The sequence below is a fragment of the Nuphar pumila genome, chromosome 14 (genome assembly GCF_984573655.1).
Source record: "Nuphar pumila chromosome 14, dmNupPumi1.hap1.1, whole genome shotgun sequence".
Taxonomy (NCBI): domain Eukaryota; kingdom Viridiplantae; phylum Streptophyta; class Magnoliopsida; order Nymphaeales; family Nymphaeaceae; genus Nuphar; species Nuphar pumila.
Window position 1 is genome coordinate 18677781 of NC_143262.1, and position 23625 is coordinate 18701405.

Genomic DNA, 23625 nt, shown 5'->3' on the forward strand with positions numbered 1-23625 from the left:
AAATTCGTTGTTCTTTCCCATAATGAAGTTTCTAATGATAGATTTTTTCATGATCCTAATTTGTTTTTTCAATTGGTTAATACCTTTAATTTGAGCTTTCTTCTTCTTCCTTTTTTGTTTAATATTTGCAGGTTATCATCAAGTGATATTTAATGTGCATTTGATTCTTCTTTTTCATAGTTTGTTGCTCAATTAATACAGTTGCAGACTGACATGTTTGAGTATTTTGTATTTTTTCTTGTATCTTTAATACTTTCTTAATGGTCTTCAATATAATCATTGTGCTAAATTTCCTATAGTTTATTATATGTTTTGTTGATTTTTCTGGCTTTGTGTTGGTGTTTACCTAGAAGAGTTTGTTTACTGGGTTACTACAGGTACGGTCTTTGCTTATGGTGTGACAAGCAGTGGAAAAACCCACACGATGCATGTACAGATCAAAACTTCTCTCTCATTTCAAGTGTAAATGTATAGATGTATTCGTGATCATTTCACTTTTTCTGCTTTTGACTTGTGTTAAATTAAAATTGTCTTATCTTAATTATGTTACTAGTTGAGCACTGGGTTTATGATATTTATACTAAAAATTGTTAGATTATCTTATTGTTTCGGATTTTGATGTGTGTTAAGTCAAAATTGCCTTGTCTTAACAATGTTACTGGTTAAGCAGTGGGTTTAATCTGAAGGATATTTTGCACTGAAAAGGTTACTTTAGATATTATTAGATGTTTTTTCATGAATTTTGACTTAGAGATTGCTTTTTTCTTCCTATTGTGCAAATCATTATAGCTTACAATCTTGTCTTTTGAAACTCTTCTCATGGCCAATATCTAAAAATCACCTTTTATGTATAGGGAATTGGTCAAATTTTTATGTTTATTTTTCATAGATTGTGTTAGCTATGCTGTAAGTCTCCCAATACTGAGCCAGCTGACGAGGTTTTGCTCTTACTGATCAGATCTGTACAACTATGGATGATGAGAATTAACTCTTAGATTATGAATCTTTGCATGTACTATCAACTTTTTTTTTATCTGGATCCTTTTTTATTTTTGGATTTTATCTTATTTTCAGACAAGACACTATTTATAACTGACATATTTTGGCAGTAAACCCCGTGATATGGTATGCTACAATATGTCTGTATAATGGTAGTAAAATATTGTGATACACCCATGTAAAGTTAGAAAGGTGTAATTTGACTGAATCAAACAAATCAAATGCATCATGCCGAATATGTACCATATCATATAAGATACACATGGCAAGGGGGTGCAATGTAACACCTTGATCTCATTTCCATTTCTGGCCTTTCATTTTGATTGATCCTTTTTGTCCACCATGTCTATCAAGGGCTCATTTTCACATTTGGATATCCTTCTTAGATCTCGGAGAAAAAGATCCAAGAACTTCTTAAAATCCTGGTTCTTATTTATTAGTTTTATTATGGAATTGGATCTACTCACCATAGTGTCGTTAAAATGATATTTCAACATTTTATTTTAATTAATTCTTGTTAGTTGCTTTTATGCTCTACCACATTATTGAAATTTTAATGTTGTAAACTCTATAAAATGCAATAATAGAAACATAGAGTCCTACTCGAATGATTTATCTAGTTTGATTACATCATAAACATTTTAATTTATTTTCATGAACTTTAATATTTTCTATTTTCAGATATTTTTGTAAACTAAGAATACAAGTTATGTCGTTTTTGTGGTACATTATGTTGCAATATTCATTTAGTTTTTACATTAGTAGTTAATTTGGCACATTTTATTGCCTTTGTTCTTTTATTGTGTCTCACATCACAATAATTAGCAATTAATGGATTGTATGATGACTTCAATATTGTGGTATGTGTTCTAATTATGTGTTTGCATAGAGACCTGCCACATCAGTGGGAAAGGTTGATGAGAAAAGTATACTTTCTATGTCCATGTGGAAATTTGTTTTAATGAATTGCTCAACTGTGTGAGATCTGGTATTCTTTCCAAAGTATCCCTGTATTTAGCAACCTTATCTCTTATGCTTACCTGTACATGTACTGCAGGGAGATCAGAGATCACCTGGTATCATACCATTGGCAGTCAAAGATGTATTCAGTATCATTCAAGAGGTATTATGTTGCCAATATTTTTCATGTAGGTAAATTTTGAATTATTTTTATCTAAATAACTCTGTTTTTTGTAGACACCAATCAGGGAATTTCTTCTTCGCATCTCATACTTGGAGATCTATAATGAGGTGAGCTTGTACTTCTTCACATATTAAATCATGATCTGTTCATTTTTGTTCTTCACATCATGATTATGTCTGTACGTTCTGCATGTAAGTAACATAGAATGTTCTTGTTTGCTTACTTTTAGTTCTAACATTATCTACTTTTACTTAATAAGTTAAAAGAAAAAAAAGTTATTTTCTTATTTTGCTAGATCCTGTTATCTGTATCTCTTTCCATTTAAAGGTTTGTAGGTCCCCCTGATGTCAAGGAATGGTTTTGACATCTAGATTCAATTCTTTTATTTAAATGATTGTAATGCTTGGCCTGATAAGGGTTTATGCAAACTCAATCCTATTGAATTTTAACCTTTGTTGCATGAAGCGGTTTCTGATTTCCCTTTTTCATGCTACAGATTCCTTGATTTGTCTTTCCACTCTTTAAAATCACATTGGTTCTACCCCTATCATGAAATCCTTTGAGTTTATTTATAACAAGATTGCTGTTAATTTTTTATGTGACAAAAACTAGAATAACCATTTGAGGATAACTTCCAAGTTAGTGCTGATACCATTTGCTGAACAATGGAAACTTGTTTACAAATTATGCTGTGTTCTCTGTTAAGATCAGGCTATGAAATTGGTTTTATGGTTATGATCTCAACATGGATGTTAATAAAATAACCATTTGGGGATAAGTTATATGTGGATAAATGGCTAGCAAGTTTTCAAGCAGAAACTTGGTACTTGGAGAACTATTAGTTTCTTTTTTTCTGTCATAGCTTTGCAAGTTAAACTGCAGTTGCTTATAATAATCAACATTAATTTTCTGTTTCATCCTTTTGTTAAAACTTAAAAGTTAAAACATATTTCTTTTATTCCAGGTTGTTAATGACTTGTTAAATTCTGCTGGACAGAACCTAAGAATCAGGGAGGATGTTCAGGTACTTGTCTCTTCCTTTAGAGCATTGTAATTGCTAGTTCAGCTTCAATCAACGTTTCCAACTTGACCAAGGCCAATTCACCGTGATTATTTGCCCCCCATTGGTATGTTCGTCTTGAAAGAGTCCAACTCCATTTCCATGTGGTCTCTGTTAGAAAATGTCTTGGAATACATTAGGTTCAATAATGAACCCATACACATGCACATGAAGTGTGAATATACCCACTAAAGGGAACAACACAAGCACATAATGTGCTAACACATAAACCCACAAAAAGGAAAAATGACTTAAAGTCATAAGTTGAATATTATTGAAGAAAGAAAGAGAAGGGTGAAAACCCCATTACAATGGAGCAAGAGCTCCTCTAAGTGATGGAAAATACAAAGGGGAGAGCCCCTATTTATACACTCTCAAAGGGACCACCTTGGGGGCTCCCAAAGGAGAGTGTATAAATAGGGGCTCTCCCCTTTGTATTTTCCGTCACTTAGAGGAGCTCTTGCTCCATTGTAATGGGGTTTTCACCCTTCTCTTTCTTTCTTCAATAATATTCAACTTATGACTTTAAGTCATTTTCCCTTTTTGTGGGTTTATGTGTTAGCACATTATGTGCTTGTGTTGTTCCCTTTAGTGGGTATATTCGCACTTCATGTGCATGTGTATGGGTTCATTATTGAACCTAATGTATTTCAAGACATTTTCTAACATGGTATCAGAGCAAGGTCACGATGGGGTTGTCTCTTGGTACAACGGAAAGCGTGATGCTCAAGAAATGGTGAAGTATTCATTGTTCCTCTCTTTTTTTAGAAGTTTTCGGTATGTATCTCTTTTCTTAACATATTATGCATTATGAAACTATTTTTCTTGCACATTTAGTGTTTTTGATAGTTGAATCATTTCCTTTTTGCGTGTTCGTATATTTTTAAAATATCTCTTTTTAAATTTGGCAAACTTGTTTATTATATATAATTCTTGTTTATATATTTATCGATTCCTCATCACATATAATAGTAATTTATGTTTTGCAAAATTGTTTTCAATTATGTGAGATTTATGATTTTTCCATAAGAATTTCGTGATTAACCTATAAGTTAACTTTTTATATATGATTTCTTGCTAAATTAATGATCTTTGCTTAAAAACTCGTGTGTATGGTTTTTAGTGCATTTTTTGTGAAAAAAAAATATACTTTGATATAATAATTGTATGAGAATTTCTCACATCTAAATCTTTGTTGTTTACTTTTTTTATGAACCCTAAGTAGCTCTTGTTAATGATAAATATTTATGAACTCCTAAAAGTCTCTCAATGGTTTTTGTTTATTTAAAGAATTTTTGAAAAATTGTTTGTGATAAATATGTTGTATGAACCATTGTGTTCATTAGGAAAGATCTTTTAAAAATCTTCTCACACTATATAGAGTGCATAGTCTATCTATTGCATCCTTTGGTATAAAGGATTTCATTAATTTTTTATTTTCCTTTTAATGATGCAACTTTATAAACATGTTTGCTTGTATTTTTCACATAAGGTTTCAAAACCTCTTGATTGTATCTCTAAGGATGCCTACATTGGCCATAATATGGTCTTCTTTGTCTTAAATTGCATTTATCAAGCATATAATTGCATAATTAAAGCTTGAGAGTCTCAAGCATTTGTTCTTATTTATGAAATACATGCATTATTGCATGTTTGCCACTTTTACGCTTTTCACGTATTTTGTTCAAGTATTGTGAGAGTGTCTTCGTACACTTTTATAAAGTATTTATGCTTATATGCGTATTGTCTCCCTTTTCATCAGTATGGAGGTGTCAAAAACATAACAAATAGACATGCATAAGACTAAGTTTGCTAATATTCATATCTCTTTGAATGGCTACAAGCATTCATTTGATTGATGCAAGTTTATAAATCACGATAACATGCTTTCACCTAGTTGGGAGCTCAGCATTGGGTCATGTTCTGATCCATCAAAACATGAATTAAAAACCAGAATGTGGCATAAATACAAGAGTTTGATAATTATTATCATGAATTCAGAAATTTAATTGACTGAAAATGTGATATCCATGTAAAGGCTTTCTTATGCATTACTCGTTTTCTTATCTACCATGTTCAACTTTTGTTCCTTCTCTGCCTCAACAAGTTTCAATAAGGTTGCGGTCATGCCACTCTAATGTCAATGCAAATGGTATCAAAATAGTAATCTTTGTTTATGATTATGGAAGTTGAATGATATAGTTGATACTATATAGTATCATATTTTGTATCCTCTGCTGCTTCCACAATCAATAGCATCATTTAGAGGCAATTAGAATGAAACAGGCTGTTCTTAGGCGATAATGAAATGGTGCAATATGACATGTTCTTGAAAGTATAAACTAGTAAAAACTAGAACATCATTAGCTCATTAAGTTGAAATAGCCTGTCAGACTGTCAGTAATGAATCTAGTTTTGGGAGAGTATGTTTTCAACTATGTAACACAGACTCTTCTAACAGGGCACCGCACCCATGTCGCACCCGCACCCATGTGGGTACGACACTTAGACACAACTTCCTTTGTGTCAAGTGAAGTCAACCACACTGAAGTCCATTTCTGTCCAAAAGTAGATTCAGTTAACCCTAACCAAGTCCAGTTTTATCTCTATTATATATATGAATACATAAATGCACACACACACACACACACACACACACACACACACACACACACATATATATATATATATATATATATATATATATATATATATATATGAGTGAGCGTGCTAAATGGGTTTTTCAATCTTTTTTCATTTTATTTATAAATTCTGACCGTACAGATGTGATCTATGTACTTGATTTTATAGGGATCTGCTCTTGAAGCATTCAATTCCGACGCATGGGTGGATTTTTATATTCGAAAAATCAATGGTCCAAAAACTTTGTAAATTTTTGAGGCTCCAAATATCATTTTTTTTCATTGAATGGATTCCTCATAAATCGACCATGCCCAACACATTAGAAAAACCCATTTAATACGTATCATTTAGCAACTAACGTGTGAGCAGCTACCAATTTCTCTCTCTCTCTCTCTCTCTCTATCTATCTATCTATCTATCTATCTATATATATATATATATATATATATATATATATATATATATATATATATGCACCACAGTTTTTTTGAAATTGCCGTGTCGCACCCTGCACCCGTATTCGCGTCTGCACTCGCACCTATATGACAGGTTTTCAAAGATTATAGGATCTATTTGGCCAATATTTCAGCTTTCCAAGTTAGTGTTACCTGTTTCATGTTTGTGTTATTGGTTATGTTTCGCTGCAGGGAACATTTGTTGAAGGTTTAACAGAAGAAGTTGTACTATCCCCCGCCCATGCACTATCCCTTATAGCTGCTGGTGAAGGTGCTGTTATTTCTTTCCTTAAATGGTTGAATTTTTCTTCATGACAATATTTATATTTGCATTGCGTAACCATTTGACTTTAAGCTTTAACCAAAATTACTGCTCTAAAGATGTGATGGGTCTCAATATAAATGCCATTTTTCATCAAGGCCATTTTCTGGCCGGTAGGTGGCGGAATGTAACTAACAAAAAAAAGGAAAAATAAAAAAAGATGGCCGGTCATTCTTTGGCGGGTGGCTGAAAAATGGTGGGTGTCCATTAAATTTTAAAAAAAGGGTTGAAATCTGGCCATTTTCCGGTTGAATGCTGGTAGGAAAAGGCCAGATGTAAGTGGAGATGGGAGGGGACTGTGAGACGTTTAGAAGAAGAGGGAGGAATTGAGGTTTGTGATCCCCTCCCCGCAATAAACCCAATTGAAAAAACTGGGGGGAGGGGGATTGGTAAAAGTAAAACTGGGTTGAAAACCCATTTTTGCCAAACCAGGTTTTACTTAAAACCTGGTTTGGTGGCACCCAAACAGCCATGCCATCAAACCAGGTTTTCAACCTGGTTTTGGGTGTCGTGCAAACAGTACCATAGAAGCATTTTCCGGTCGATGAGTGGCTGGTTGTTTTTTATTTTTTTATTTTTCTTTTTGTTTTCGGTAATATTCCGGCCACCCACCGGCCAGAAAATCGCCGGACTGGTGTCTCTCAAAAAAAGTGGCACCATCCTGGCCATTTTTCGGCCAATGGGTAGTCGGAAAATAGCTTCATTTTTTTAGTTTTTGGTGACTAGATAAACCACTGGTTTGCCAAAAGCCTACCTCGGTAAGCTTTTTGTATCATAGTTGCCAGTCGAGGAAGTGGGAGTGTTAAGCAAGACACTTCTAGATTTTTAGGAAGCATGATACAATTTAGAAGCAAACCAGGAATCCTCTTGAAAGCAAGAGGGGAAGCGAACCAGAAGCGACCTAGGAAGCGAACAAAGATTTGAAGTGAAAACGAAGAGAGAAGCGACCTAGGATTTGAGTGGGAAGCGAAAGGGAAGTGACTAGGAATCAAAAGGGGGGAAAATGTATATATTTTTAATTTATCAAAATATAAGAGTTATATTATCATTGACAAAATAAAACATGACTAGATAACTGTCCCGAACCAATCTTTCGGAATGGGGCATGTGCAGTGCGGAGCTCTACTGAGTGGAAAATGCATTGAGTGTAGGAACGCGCGGTATGCGTCCGCTTGATCGGTGACGTGCAGTGGTAGCATGGCATGCAATAGGCATCGGTATCGTCGTTAGTGCATCGTTATGTTGCGGCACAGACGTGGAGCGTTGTTTGGTTAAGCAGTGCTAGCGGATCAGAGGATGTTGGCTTTGGAGATTTGGTTAAGGACCTCTCGGCTTGCAAGAGTGTCCCACGCGTAGCGGTTGGACGCACGGGGGTGCGTGTGGGTTAGGGCTAATTCTCACAGGAATCACCTTAGGTGATTCCAACCGAGTGTGGTGACTCGGGGTTAGGCGAGTGAATGCCTAGGTGCCGGCGAATGAGTCTGGGTGGTGCTATTCGCTATGGTGTTCAATCATCAACTGGTCTTCGGACTGGGGGCTGCAAGGTCTTGTTCCTTCAGTGGCGTGGTTTTGCTATGTTGTGCGCATGGAGCTGCAATATGCTTCATAGCACGCAAGACTAAGGCAAAGTTTGTGCCTCTTTCGGAAGTGATAGCGGGTATGGGACGACTTTGCACTAAGCGGCATGGACTACATGAAATGCACATGATCAGCTTCCGCTAGGCAGTTGCGCACGGGGTGGTGCGCAGGGCCAATGAAAATGATTCAGCACATGAAAACATGTTGGTACGCGGCCTTTGGGTTAGGTTGGGCAGCTTGGCGCATCGCGGGTTTGCGAAGCATTCTATGCCCGTGACAGAGCGATAGAAATGCTTGCGGCGGTAAAGAAGGACCGTCGCACCGCACTGGCTTATTGAAAAAAGTAACCTGTGACAAATTGGCATCAGAGTAGAAAGATTCACGGAGACCTTGTTCTTCATTGTGTGTGACACTGTAGAGGACATCGATGGTTTATCTTGGTTACGTAATTTTGCGCAGCTGAAGTGTGGTTGGCTGAGTACAGAAGCAAGATGCTGGAAGGATGATATGAGACATCTTGTCGATGATAAGCAGAAGTGTAAGGTTGTTGTTCAGTTGGCTAAAGGAACGTAGATAAACCAAAGATTCCTACCAGTTGTGTGTTAGGCTCACAGGTGGAACGTAATGTTTGCTTTGTGCATGCAGAAAATGCACGTTGGATTCAGCTGGATGGATTTGCACATTTGGGTATGAGAGACTCGACTAAACTTCTAGATACTCTCCCAAGATTGTGGGTTAGCGGAGTGCCCATGTTGAGCAGAAAACTCGTTGTTTTGATCCCTTAAGTTGGCAAATCTTCAATGGATTGCGCGTGTAGAAAAAGTTGTTGTTTGTGGCTTGTTGGTTTCTGCGGAAACGTTTTGCTGACTCTAAGAGAGAGTACAACATGCTGACTTCGGGAGGAGAGTGCAGTATTAGGGCAAAGTGCCCTTGTGAAGATGAGTGCCCAGGAAGACACTTTGAAGGACCGCATTGGGATGATACGTAAGAAGGCGTTTACGCGTCCCCCACTTGAGAACTAGTTTGGACCATTGGAAAATTGTAAGTTTGTGCTTAAGGGAGTTAATATCCCTGCGGCACGCTTTGGTGGTCGTCTTTCTCTATGAGGACCACGAAGGGCTTGGATTTGCCCTTGCTGGGGTTGAAAGGCACTCCAGCCATGAGCATGAAGACGACAAGTTTGTCGTGCGGGCGAGGATGATCCATTTGTGTTTGAGACTGCACTGGAGTCTCACGAGCAGAGAAATGCTCGATGTTGATAAAACAGAAGACCGATGTCTAAGTGATCGGAGATGTGTTAAAGGTATGAGACTTGACGTGTTAAAGGTTGCGGTGATGGTGGATGTAAACCAGAACAAGTTGAGCAGGCTGAAGAAAAAAAGTAAATAAAAAATAAGTACAAAGAGAAATTGACATATTAGTGAAGACTGTGTTCTTACCTGCACCAGCATTGTCGAGGACGACAATGGTTTTGGGTGGGGGAGAATGTCCCAGACCGATCTTTCGGAATGAGGCATGTGCAGTGTGGAGCTCTACTGAGTAAAAAATGTGAGTGTAGGAATGCACGGTATGCGTTCGCTTGATCAGTGACGTGCAGTGGTGGCATGGCATGCGATAGGCATCAGTATGGTCGTTAGTGCATCGTTGTGTGGCAGCACAGACGTAGAGCGTTGTTCGGTTAAGCAGTGTTAGCGGATCAGAAGATGTTGCCTTTGGAAATTTGGTTAAGGACCTATCGGCTTGCAAGAGTGTCCCACGCATAGCATGGGTTAGGGCTAATTCCCCCAGGAATCACCTTAGGTGATTTCAATAGAGTATGGTGACTCGGGGCTAAGCGAGTGAATGCCTAGGCGCCTGCGAATGAGTCTGGGTGGTGCTCTTCGCTATGGTGTTCAATCATCAACTGGTCTTCGGACTGGGGGCCGCAAGGTCTTGTTCCTTTAGTGGTGAGGTTTTGCTATGTTGTGCGCATGGAGCTGCAATACACTTCTTGGCATGCAAGGCTAAGACAAAGTTTGTGCCTCTTTCGGAAGTGATATCTAGTATGGGACGGCTATGCACTAAGCGGCATGGACTACATGGAATGCGCATTTGAAAATGTGTTTGACCAGCTTCCGCTAGGCAGCTGCGCACGGGATGGTGTGCAGGGCCAATGAAAATGATTCATTTCATGAAAACGTGTTGGTACGTGGCCTTTGGCCGTTAGACTGGCTAGCTTGGGTAGCTTGGCACGTCGCAGGTTTGCAAAACATTCTATACCCGTGACAAAGCGATAGAAAGACTTGCGGCGATAAGGAAGGACCATCGCGCCACACTGGCTTGTTGGAAAAAGTAAGCCCGTGACAATAACATTAAATCTATTAATCTCAAAATTGAATCATGTATGCAAGGCAACCATCTATCAAATAGATTCTATTGTAATCATTTAATAATAATACATCAAAAAATATCACATAGAGAGAGAGAGACTGGCATACCTGAAGATCTTGAAGACACCCATGCTCGTCGGAGCTTGCTGATAGTCATCTGAATCGTCACATTGTCGGTCGAGATCGAGAGAGAGAGAGAGAGAGAGAGAGAGAGAGAGAGAGAGAGAGAGAGAGAGAGATTTGGGAAAGTCGAATAGTGCATCAACTTCCCCTTTTATAATGCCCAAAAGATTATTATACCCTTTAAAAAGGGTATTTCATTATTATGTTTTTTTTATAAAAAACATGTTGATAAGGGCTAAAATGTCCTTTTAATAGGAAGCGAGTTTCCCATTTAGGGGGAGCACACTTCCCATTTTAAAGTAGCACTTCCTCTGACATTTCTGAAGCATGACGTTTCGCGCTTCCAAAGCATGTTGTGGGGAAGCATGCTTCCCCGCTTGTGCAAGCGCTTCCGGTAACCCTGGTTTGGATGACCAAAAACCTGGTTTTGAGGGAAAACTAGGTTTTTGACAAACCTAGTTTTGCCCATAATTGCCAGAAGCGCTACTATAAGGTGGGAATCCAGATTTCTAGGAAGTGGGAACCGGTGTGGAATCACGCTTCCTATGCATGGGAATTATGATTCCTCAACAAGGGATTCACGATTCTCGTGTGATGGGAATCCCGATTCCCATGGCTGAATTTTTATTTTCATTGGAATTCTAATTCCCAAGTTGAGGAATTATATTTCTCATATATAGGAATTCTAGTTCCTCACCATTTGTAGTGTGATTTTGTCTAACACAGCCACATACCCCTCTTTTTTTCTTGCTCATCTCAAATAAATGCGCAAATTTACATAATATATAGAATATAAATGCACGACTTTTGATTTTAGTTTTATTGTTTTGATTGCAAAACCAGTTCCTTTTATTTTTTTGATTTACCATATCTAGTTTGATATGTGTTTCTATATGCATGTTGGACTGTTAGGCTCTCTCTTGATTGCAGCTGTTTGTTCTTTATTTCATAAAACTTCAAATTGCTGAATTCTTGAACAGTGGAGAAATAGCTTATCATCCTAATTTGTATTACTTTTTGCACAACAAATAAGTAACTTTTATGTATTTTATATGCAGCTTTATTATATTACAATTACTATATTCGTACCTACATTAATATAAAAACATTAGCAATATATATAACATTGTCCACTCTTGTACATTTCATATTGTTTAAAGGTATCATACAATAGCTGATTATAGTGTTAGGCTTAGTTGAAGTTTCTTAAAATTGTAATATGCTAGATGTGTTACACATATTTGCTGCACAATTTTTTTGTTATTTCAATGTTTTGTATCCAAACTCTGAAATAAACTTATGAATTTTTAGTTTAAAGGTTTTGCATTTGTATTGATTATATGTGTTATTTAGTTATTCTATTAAATTATCTTAGGTAGTTTTTCTAGTAAGATGCTATAATTGTCCATTGTGGACATCATTTCTTAATTATTTATTCTATTAAATTATCTTAGGTAGTTTTTCCAATAAGATGATATAATTGTCCATTGTGGACATCATTTCTTAATTATTCATTTTGACTCACTTCTTTTTTTTCTTCAAAGAACATTTTGACTCACATTATTTCTCATAATTTCTTATAACGCTTCCTGAACGATTCCCCTACCACTTCCTGCTTCCCAAATCCTCCAAAAATTTGGATTGATCGCTTCCCACTTCCGATTCCCGAACCATTTCCCGTTCTGACAACTTTGGTTTTGATGTCATGAAAAATATTATGTAAGCTACTTGAAAAATGATGTTTAATTAAACAAATTTTAAATGAAAAATGGATGTTTAATTAAAGAATTTTAAATAAACAATAAACTTCTATGTTGATTTGTTAGTGCTTCTTTATCACATTAGAAATGAGAAGGAAATTGAATTTTCAGGCAATAGTGCTTGAACATATTTTTATTTGCTTCATGTTCATTTCATCCACCAAAAGTAGTGATGTATTATGATATGATTCAGATTTGATAGGTCACAGACCTAACGTTCACAAATCGTTCCTTTTCTTTTTAAGAATCACTTCTTCTCTTCTTTTTTTTTGGCTCCCATATGCGAGGATGATCTATGCCAAAGAAAAGAGATAGACTAGGAAGAAAGAATAATAGGGAAGGTAGGGTTTAAGAAAGGGATTCAAAAGAAGAGAAAGATTTGAAGGAGAGGAAATGAAGAATAAAAACTAGGAAAAGGATATTCAAAAGAGGAAGCAGATGAGAGAAAACAATACAAACTTGATTAGGGGGTCTTGATATGTCACAAAGACACGAGTAAAAGGACACGATACTTTTTGTGCAATTTTCTATTAAAATAGTATACAAAGGGACATGACACGAGGGCAAGTTGAAGAATCCCTGTGACATAGGGGTCTTGCCCTTGCCTTGTCCTGATAATATGTGAAGATTTGCCTTGGGATTTGTGTTGATAGTATTACATGAGAATTGTGATCCCTGTTATAACTTGAAATCCTGATTTACCCTTACAAGTAAACCCAAAATACAAACATACTATCCTTAACAAACTAAATACTAGATTACTGTATCATGCTTGATGATCTGCATATATAAACAATGAGAAGTAAACCCCATGATTTCCTCTAAAAAGCTCATGACTCTGTATAGCACATAGTCAACTCCCTCTCTTGAGATTTGGTTAATTTTCTATCAAGAAATTTTTTTTCCTTTTCTTTTTCTCTTTTTTTCTGTTCTTGGTTTGTAATTTTTCATTCGTGGTGTATCTTTGTTTTAACTTTTCTTAATTAAAATTCATCTAATTTGGTGACAGAACACAGGCATGTGGGATCAAACAATTTCAATTTACTCAGCAGCAGAAGCCATACAATATTTACACTGGTAATTTTTTTATTACTGCCTTCTGGATGCTATTATAACTCCATTCTTATAGTTAAATCATCACTATTGGATCATAAGTTTGCTATTGCACACTCAGGTTTCTATTTTTTTTTCGTGGGAAAGAAAGGTGTATTAAAATAACACTTATGCATTCTACTAGAAAACAGATGACATTGGTTTTTGTTCCTGCTACAGACAATAGAGAGCAGTCCTTGTGGTGAGAGCAATGAAGGTGAAGCAGTTACCTTGTCGCAGTTGGTAGGTCAACTTTTAAAATGATTTAAATTTCCTCCTGCTGCTAAGATTTGGTCATTCCCTTCTCATGCAACTTTTGTGGCACAAATAATTTGTGGGATTTCTGTTAAAATTGTTTTTTTTTCTTCATCCATATTAATGGTCTTCTCTTGATAAACACTTCTATTATCTTATTTATCTCTTACAGATTTTCATTGACTTGCCTGCAGAACCTCATCGATCTGGCAGGTAGTGAGAGCTCAAGGGCTGAAACCACTGGGGTGAGGCGGAAGGAGGGTTCCTACATAAATAAAAGCTTGTTGACTCTTGGAACTGTAAGGTCCATCCCTTCACTATTTTCTATTTATGCATCTTTATACTATTGCAATAGCTGCATGCAGTGTTATTAAAAACGCGCCTCAAGGCGCAAAAAGCGCGCCTCGCCTCAAGGCGAGGGCCTTTGTGCCTTGAGGCGCAGCATAAAAGCGTAAATACCCTAAGGCGTACGCCTCATTGGGCGTGGCGCTCCTCAAAGTGAGGCGTACACGCGTCAAATTTTTGGTCAAATGGGGGTCAAAGCCCCCATTTGACTGAAAATTAGGGTTAATATCGAGGGCCCTCATTCTCTGCTCGTCTCTCTGCGAGGCAAACAGTCTGCGTAAGCTCACCCTGCAGTTGTCGCCAGCGGCAAAAAAAAGAAAAGTAGAAGACGAAGAAGAAGAAGAAGGGGAGGAGGGGACTCACCTGCGCAGTGGGCGGCGGCGACGACGCTCTTGGTGGTGGTAGTGGAGTAGGCAGAGCAGAGAGAGGGATCTGATAGGGAGCGTGGGGGTAAACATAGAGAGGAGTGAATGAGAGAGAGACTGTCATGAAGAGGAAGAGTCAGGGGTGGAGGTCGGCTAGTGTCTTGATCAGGGTTGGATCCAACCTCGATCTAAACCCTTTGTTTTAAGAGGGTCGGTTAGAGTGTTTGGATTTGGGTTGAATCTAAGTGGGTCGAACCTTGATCCAAACCATCTTAAGAGAGGGGAAATTGGTTAATGAGGTCGGATTGGGTTGGGCCCATTTGGACCCAACTCAATCTAATTACATATTTATTTAAGATTGGGTGTTGTTATTTCAGATTGGATTGGTCATGTTGGATCCAAGATCCGAACAAAACCCAAAATGAGTCTCACATTGAATAGCTTTGGGTTTGGGTCCAAACGGACCCAACCAAATTCTAAATACAACACAATTGCATTGAATTGGAATTGGATCCAATCCAATGCAATATAACGTAGAAATAGATTTTTAAAATGGATTTGGATTTGTATCCAAATCCAAAACCACACCTACACTATATATATATATATATCATCTACAATTAGGTCTTTGCATGTCTTGACAATGAGTCCATATCCAATTCTAGACCCATAGTTCTTATCAATATGGACCTAGCTTGGATCCAACCTGTTTTAGAGATTGGATCTATCAAATGGATATGGTTTTATGACATTAAAGGTTTTGAGTGGTCCGGGTCTCTTAAGAGATCCGGCTATATATATTCTTCTAAACCCGGATTGGGTTCATTGAATGGATCCAAGTCCTTGTTATGATGTTTCACAATTTTGGACCTATTACTGGATCCCAACACATTTAATTAGGAGATTTAGTGGATACTATACATGTCAAATGTATGATTTGAACTGGGTTTCATGGAGGTCGATCCTCGTGGATCTCCTATTGAGATCTAGATCCAAAGGTGTTTTTTTTTAAAAGCTCGTGCAGGTTAATAAACTTGATAAACATCCAAAAGTTCATCGATTATTAATAGTTGATGAATTTCACATAAACATATTGGCTTATATATAATTGAATGAATGCTCATATTTTATTTCTTAGATACTTACATAGATCAAGTTGTTGCATTAATGTTACTTTTACATGTTAATCTCTTTTTTTCAGTATTTATTTGAGATTTTTTATTTCTCGTCGGTTGTTGCTTCATCAATAAAGCATTTTTTATTTATTCATAATTTTAGATATTTTTTATAGTCTTTTTTAAGTTTAAAAAAATTTTGAGGCTTACGCTTTACGCCTGGCCTCAGATTTTGGTGGAGCGCCTCGCTACGCCTCAACGCTTTTTCACAACACTGGCTACATGTGTAGGATGTCACATTTCCTTGTTTCTAAAAACCACCCAAAGGCACTGCTGATCATTTTAAGCAAGTTGCATTTTCTAAATTTGATCATGCATCTGCTTGTTCAGTAGCTTCATAGTTTCCTTAAAACATTGCCATTCTACCGACTAAATTGATGCCCAAAATCTTATGTTTGGCAACTGCTCTGACTAGTTTTAGACTGCAGAAAAAGATAATCCATGTCCCAGTAAACCATCCCGAAATACTCATTTCAAAGGCTTATGTGATGCACCTTCAGTATGCATCTAGAATTTAAACTTCAACTTCTCAGTCTCCATTCTAGCTTTCTAATATGTATTTTTTCCTTCCTTTTCTAGTTTGTCAATAGTCTAATGTTATCTTCACAAAAAACCATTTTTTCTGTCTTGGTACAGGATTAAAACAATCTCATGATGTATAGAAAATTAAGTTAGAGACAAGTGCCAGTAATGATGTGTATTGTACAATGTCATGGAATGAATATCAAACAAACAATCTGAATTCGGTGGTCAGGTGTTCCAGTTACATATCTGTTTCTAATCTAATATTAGAAACCTTTGCTGTTGAAAATCATGCTATGAATCATATGAGCAGCTCCAGATTTAGGGACTGATCCCTTAACATGATGTGTAAAGATTAGGCCTCGAGTTCTAATTTGACGATATATGGTACCAAATAGACAGTTCACGGTATGACTGCTTAGAATCACAGTGAGATCCTACAATGATTTTTCTATAACTTGCATAGATCATGCTTCAAGTTGTAGCCTGTAGGTTCAGAGGTGACATATTCTGTTTGCCGCTGCAGAGCTTTCTACTTCTAATGCTATGCTAGAGGTTGTAGGATCAAAAGTAGGAAGCTCATCTACATCATGAACATCATCTCATGGCTATGCATACCCTATTTTTGCTTCATTCATCTTCTCTTGTTTTTTTTTTCTCTCAAAGTGGTAAGCAAGTAGTGGCATTACCATTTCACGGCCTTCGGCAAATTCCTTGACGTGCATGGGGCAACATTGTGTGTATCCCAGCCAAATGTTGCTTCAACCGAGAGATACTACCAGAAAAAGTATTATGCCAAAACTTGCACTCGATTTTCAGTTGGTTCTCACTCGGTACTTGAGTGCCTCATTCTTATGCCGTATCATTTGATGCCATCTTCCTCCAAAAAAAACTTAATAATAAGCAAAAAAAGGGATTTTTTACCTTAACCTACTTTCTTGAGTGGAAAAAGGGTGAAAACGCATTGCTACTTGAGCAAACCGCAAAATCCCTCTCCCTTGTGCACGAATTGGCCCCCAAATTACTCTCACGGCTCTTAGAGTGTGTGGGTTCCCCTCTAATGGCCTCTATACAAATGAGGAAGTAAGCCCTCAAGAGGTCTTTAAAACCCAAGAAGTAAAAAAATAAGATTCAACCCTTTTTAATGTGCGCCAAAGGTTTATCGTACAATATCGAAATTGTTAATAGTAATGATACGTACAGTATGATACTTGCAACACTGGTTTGACTTTTTGTTTCTTTCGAACAAAAGACTTACTCTACCACAAAGAATAACTATTTATTTTAAAAATGACATCACTTTTAAGGGTGTTTTGGCCGCTTTATTCAGTTGAATGCTGAAAGTATTAATATAACCAGTTTAAAGCTAGATAAACCCATATATAAGAAAAACAATGACCCAACAGTCGATTCCTAGCAAATAAAACATGAACACATTTGTGGTCTGATTTGCAAAACATGACTAAGAACATTAAAAATTAGCACTGGCCACACCATATGAACTGTAGGAGGAACCAATTTCTCATATATATATATATATATTATGTGTGTGTGGATAATGTTTTCTACCTTTGTAGGTAAGGATTCCCTTAGTGAAAAACTGTAATTTAAATTTTTTTTCTGCACATCTAATCCTCCAAATGTAATCTACATGTTTCATGTAGTAGAAACCAGCTCTTTGGATCATTTTTTTCATTGTGTATGTTGGACTTTTCAGGGATTGAAAGATCAACTCTGTACAATTTACCAAATTCTTAACCCTCAAAAGATCGTGTTTTTACATTGAAAAAATACAATCCAAGGGTCGATACCTACTATCCATGGGGTCGGATTTGGTCAAAGCAACCTCTGACTATAGGTTCCAACTAGGGGTTCCCGTACCCATGAGGTAGCAAATATTTCCCTTCCACCGCCCATATGTATGATCATGCAATTCTCCAATTCTCATAAACCTTTTAGTTGTTTTACTAGATTATTTTAAATTTAGCAATATGTTTTCTCAAAAGATTAGCAGTGACTTTTTATTTTTAAATTGATGTTTCTGTGAATCCTTCCAAGAAAAAAAAACTATTTTTAGCTTCTCCCGAGAAGTTTCCTCATCAAGAAAATGCCGATAAGGATAACGCTGGCTGGAATTTCAGTCATCCAGATTGCAAATACCTGTTCTCATACTCCAGTTGTGGATAAATAAAATACAGGTAGGATTCAGATATAATGGAAACCTATAGTAAGCATGACAGTAGACTGATTTAACTTGCTAATTTATGAGGAAAACCTACTACCAGTCAAACATTACTTGGCATTTTATTGTTTTATTTAAATGTGGTATGTTTCTACAGATTAATGTGCTTACATAGGGTTCTTTATGTCTGTTGTGGGCTAATTTGGTAGATGATACTGGACAGATTTGCAGAACTGTTAACTAATGTCTGAAATGTAGATTTACAGGTTATAGCAAAATTAACAAATGGGAAAGCAAGCCATATACCATATAGGGATTCAAAGCTTACTCGGCTACTCCAATCCTCTCTTAGTGGCCATGGTCTCGTATCTGTAAGTGTTATCTTGGATTTTAGTTTATTGCATGATGGAGATATTGCAAACAATGGATTATTGTGCATTGTTACCTACCCCAGCATAAACATAAAGGCGTTTGCACCTTCTAAGTAGATTATCTTAGGTACCATTTGGACTTTGGATGTCTTTAATGTTCATTTGGTTCTTTTTGTTCATTTTAAACAAGATGGTTGTTGTCTGCATGCATTGGTTATTTGTTTTTGTTCAAGAAAACAAGTAGATTTTTTAATAGAGAAGGTGTTTATTTTTATTTGTTTGTTTTTTATTGTAATATTATCATAAACTCACTCTTGATCCAATCAAGTATCCAAGAGTAGAAGCTGTCTTGAGTTAACAGAAAACAATTTAAGATTCAATTGCGGATCACTACGATTCATGGGTTGAATCAGGTCAAATGTCGCAAATCTCGTGCCAATCCTATATGGATCCTAGATTTTTCTTGCATCAATTTACAAAGGATCCAAGACAAAGACCTACATGGGCCTGAATTGGGTCCTTTTGACCTCAAACTGGAGCAAACATGAAGCCACATACATCCAAACACATGGTTTGGGCTTCTATTTGGTTCATGGTGTCAATATTGGTTATAACGAACCCACTTTAGCCCAATTGAATCCAATCTACAACAATCCATATACATCCAAAACACATTTATGTTGAAACTATATTCTAAAACAAATTTTCATCCAAACAACAATATTTTAAATTTTGTATTGTTTCTATTTATTTATAAATAGTAAATATAATTACATGATACATCTAGAAAGGGCCTCACTGTTTCTAATCTTGGTGTTACAGCTTATTTGCACTGTTACTCCTTCATCAAGAAATATGGAGGAGACACATAACACACTAAAGTTTGCACATCGTGCAAAATGCATAGAAATTCAAGCATCACAAAATAAGGTAACAGTGTGATATTTCGTCTTGACATTTGGTAGGAAAATTATGAAGCTTTCGCCCTATTAATTTTCAGATAATTGATGAGCAATCACTTATCAAGAAATACCAAAATGAGATAAGCAGCTTAAAGGAGGAGTTAGAGCATTTGAAAAGGGGCATTGTGAATGTGCCAAATTTGAAAGATCCAGAGCAAGATGATATCATCCTTTTAAAGCAAAAGGTATGTGGTTTGCAATTTGTAAATTGTGTTTGGCACAGCTTGAAGAAAATGTTGTAAGATTTTCATTGTCATCGGTCTCTTTCATATTTAGGTTCCTTCTCTTTATATGAATGTTGTTTTGACAGGTTTTATTTCATGGTCATTTGTTTATCCATATGGCGTTTTTTATTTTTCATTTATACTTCACTTTTTTTCTAAAGCTGAGGTCCAAGGCCCTCATCAGAATCAATGTAGAGTTGTTCATACAGTTTTATGACTAATCTATCCTTTTGGGTCTCCATGAATTAGTAATGTTGTTAAGAAAGTTTCACTTTAAGGTGATATCATCTCTCTCTCTCTCTCTCTCTCTCTCTCTCTCTCTCTCCACACAAAAAAAATCACAATCAGACACATAATGTTCCTGTGTCATGTCTATGTAACAAAGCAGCTATTTCAAATTATTAATCTTTTGACTTATTGAGTTATAATGATCTCATTCTTTAATTGTGCTGACTGTTTATGGAGGACCTAGCCTTTTCTTGAATTGTGTCTGATCAACTGTGTCCTGCTGTTGTCTGAAAAGCTAGAAGATGGTCAGTTCAAGCTTCAGTCTAGATTGGAGCAAGAAGAAGAAGCTAAAGCAGCTTTGCTGGGAAGAATTCAGCGACTAACAAAACTAATTTTGGTCTCTACAAAAGCTTCACACCCTTCAAGGTTTCCTCAACGACCTGGTCCAAGGAGAAGGCACTCATTTGGAGAGGAGGAGGTTGGCACCTTATCCACTTTCTCTCTCCTGCTTTTATAAATGATTCTGGACATAGACTGGTTAATTCTAGCGATTTATTACTATCTTCAATTTACTTTCACAGAAAAAGATCATTTACTAGATCTCATTAGGTCAAAAAAAGTTCACTTTGTTGATGGTGTTTATACACACTTTTTGTTATGGATTGTCAGTATATGATGTCTTATCTTTTTCATTTGCAGCTTGCTTACCTTCCATATAAAAGGCGAGATTTTGTTATGGATGAAGATGCACCCGACACTTATTTATCTCCAGATAGAAGAAGTGATATTGTTGATGAAATAGTTAAAGAGGAGAAGAGGAATAGGAAGCATGGTCTGCTGAATTGGTTTAAGATGCGGGTAAATCTCTTACACATTTTATCCCACACTTAATTCTTTCTGAATATTTCAGGGAAAGCACTTTCTACTTATAGTTTCTTTTTGAAAATCATGGAGAAAATTATTTTAGTTGGACTTTTCTCTTTCGGTGGCAATCCTGCTCTGTGTTCACGTCTTGCAAATATAAAGCTATTTCCTACTCTGACACCCTTGTTAACTTGATAGGAGATCACTTCCAATTAGATGCAAGTTTATCTCACAAATTATATCTCATGGAGAGAGAGAGAGTATAGAATGTGTGTTTTGACATTTGTTGAACTCATGGTTATAATTAATGAATACACATTTTTGTGGTTAAAATGTTGCTTAAACTTAAATTAAACTTGGGTTTGAGGTTAGATGGCATGTAATAAGTCGTAGATTTATCACTATACAAGTAAAAGGCCTACGTGATTATAGATCTCTTTTTGCAGCCTTGAATGTCCGCATACACAAGAAAAAACAAGTGTACATTCAGGAACCAATGCACAAAAGAACACTTCTAGTCAGTGATTCACTTGCTTATATAATTCTTTGATGAATAATTTTGTGTTCATTCATTTTTTGGTACTTGTGATTTAGTGGTCTTTTTCTTGGTCTCACATACATGCATTACTTGCACACACACACACATACACATGTATCTTTCTTTCGGGAAAGTATTGTTTTTTTCTTGCCACTTTGCTTCTGCATTTATAACCCTTGCTATCTGTATAGCCCTGGTTTAATATGTTTTGTAAAGGGCATATACTCTTTGTTTTTATTGTCATACTCTTCCCTTTTATGTCAATCCTTAATGGTATTTTCTCTTTTCTAGAAACGTGAAAGCAACTTGACTACAAGCCCTGATGGTGACAAATCAAGTGAAACTAGATCAACTATTGCACCTTCAACCCGTCAATCGGAGACCATGATCTGCCAGACGGAACATCATGTGTCAAATCGTGTGAATCCAACTGGTGATATACCCTCAACAGACCAGTTTTTGAAGGTTGTGCACGAGGCAGAAGCTACCAATGAACAAATGTCAGTAAGAGGGCTGCCTGTGGTATGTGCCTGAGCTTGTAGATTATTGTGATCTTAGTTCCATGTCTGGATGCTATATTCTCTTATAAAATAAAGATTGAAAACTTCTGCTAAATTTCAAAAATGCATGTGATAGACTTGCCAGTCTAAGACATCTGCTGGACCCTTCTCTTGTGAATAAGGTAAAAAATGAGCCAATGTGTGGAAATTGTATACCCAAAAAGTGAGAAAAGGCTTTTGGCATACCCCTAGGCTTGGTGATTCTGCGTAAAATTATCACCCGCAATGGTCCCCAATAAACAAAAGAGCCAAAGTGGCCACATGCAAGAAAGTTAGAAAGAGCCAAAAAAGGGGCCATGCGTGTGTCACACCCATGGTTGTCAGTTGAGGAAGTGGGAGCGGGAAGCGATACGGGAAGTGGGAGCGGGAAGCGAGGCACTTTCAAAATTTTAGGAAGTGGGAAGCGTGGGACCACTTAGGAGCGAATCGGAAATCGTCTCGGAAGCGACCTAAGAAGCGAACCGGAAGCGACCTAGGAAGCGAGGGGGAAGCGAAAAAAATAAAATAAAAAAAAAATAAAAAAACAAAAAATACAAAAAATTTTGAAAAAATGGGGGAAGCGAGGGGAAAGCGTGATGGGAAGCGCGCTTCTCATAAAAGGGAAGCGCATTTCCCATAAAAGGGAAGTGCGCTTCCCATTAAAAAATGGTGCTTCCCCCCGCGTTTCGGAAGCGCGATGTTTCGTGCTTCCGAAGCGCGCTTCCCCACTTACCTAGGCGCTTCCGGTAACTCTGGTTACACCCAAGAAAGGAAAGGGGGAGATTCATAGTTGGGGAAAACCGAAAAAAGGTGAACTGATCTAGGGTGAACCTGGACTTATCTCCAATGTTCTCTTTTTCAGGGCATGAGATCCTTGAGGTACTTTTCCTATTTGGCGACTCTATAGAGTCATAATCTCTTAAAAAAACAAATATGGTAATCTTGTACCATGGGCATGCAATGAAACTGCTTTGAAACAATTTACAGGATAAGAAGAAAGTCATGTTTTCCTGCATCCATGTTCTGTTTTTGCAAAAATGAAAATATAGGAAGTTGATGTTTTTTAGATTGTTCTGTTGTATACTTTGCTCCCCATTGATTGCACTTGCTGGTGCAAGGGTTACACAAGTTAGATTGTACTCGTGATGGATCTAGGATTCACAAGTTAGGCGTCCTTCAGTCCATGGTCTGCAGAAGTATCCGATGAGGCTTAGACCCCAGCAACCAACACATTCTTCATAGATCACTGGTCAGTCATCATGGCAGCGATATTCTGATTGTGATTATTTAAGGAATCCTTTTGTTCTGGTTGAAGTACACAACTCTTGCTTGAGCACCGTGGGAACCAAATAATAGACTATAAGAAGTTTCCAGTCCATACATGGTTTCTACGAGAGCACAGGTACTTGTTCATTGCACCATCATGATGAAGGCCTGTGTTTATATCTTTGCTTTTCTACTAAACAAGACGAAGTGGAGTGAATTTGAAAATATTGCCTGAGTTTGGATT

At 36.9% G+C, this 23625-nt stretch overlaps 1 protein-coding gene across 1 annotated transcript in view; it reads left to right on the forward strand.

Moving 5' to 3' along the window:
* LOC149816547 (kinesin-like protein KIN-7K, chloroplastic) overlaps window positions 1–23625 on the forward strand; it is a 41916-nt gene that overhangs the window by 14321 nt on the left and 3970 nt on the right. The window contains exons 4-17 of the mRNA XM_089986761.1: window positions 378–430; window positions 2057–2122; window positions 2197–2250; window positions 3108–3167; window positions 6494–6572; window positions 13463–13530; window positions 13726–13788; window positions 13995–14099; window positions 18656–18760; window positions 19583–19690; window positions 19761–19907; window positions 20470–20652; window positions 20874–21032; window positions 21868–22098. Coding sequence (XP_089842887.1) covers window positions 378–430; window positions 2057–2122; window positions 2197–2250; window positions 3108–3167; window positions 6494–6572; window positions 13463–13530; window positions 13726–13788; window positions 13995–14099; window positions 18656–18760; window positions 19583–19690; window positions 19761–19907; window positions 20470–20652; window positions 20874–21032; window positions 21868–22098 — 1481 coding nt within the window. The remainder of the gene's footprint in view (window positions 1–377; window positions 431–2056; window positions 2123–2196; window positions 2251–3107; window positions 3168–6493; window positions 6573–13462; window positions 13531–13725; window positions 13789–13994; window positions 14100–18655; window positions 18761–19582; window positions 19691–19760; window positions 19908–20469; window positions 20653–20873; window positions 21033–21867; window positions 22099–23625) is intronic.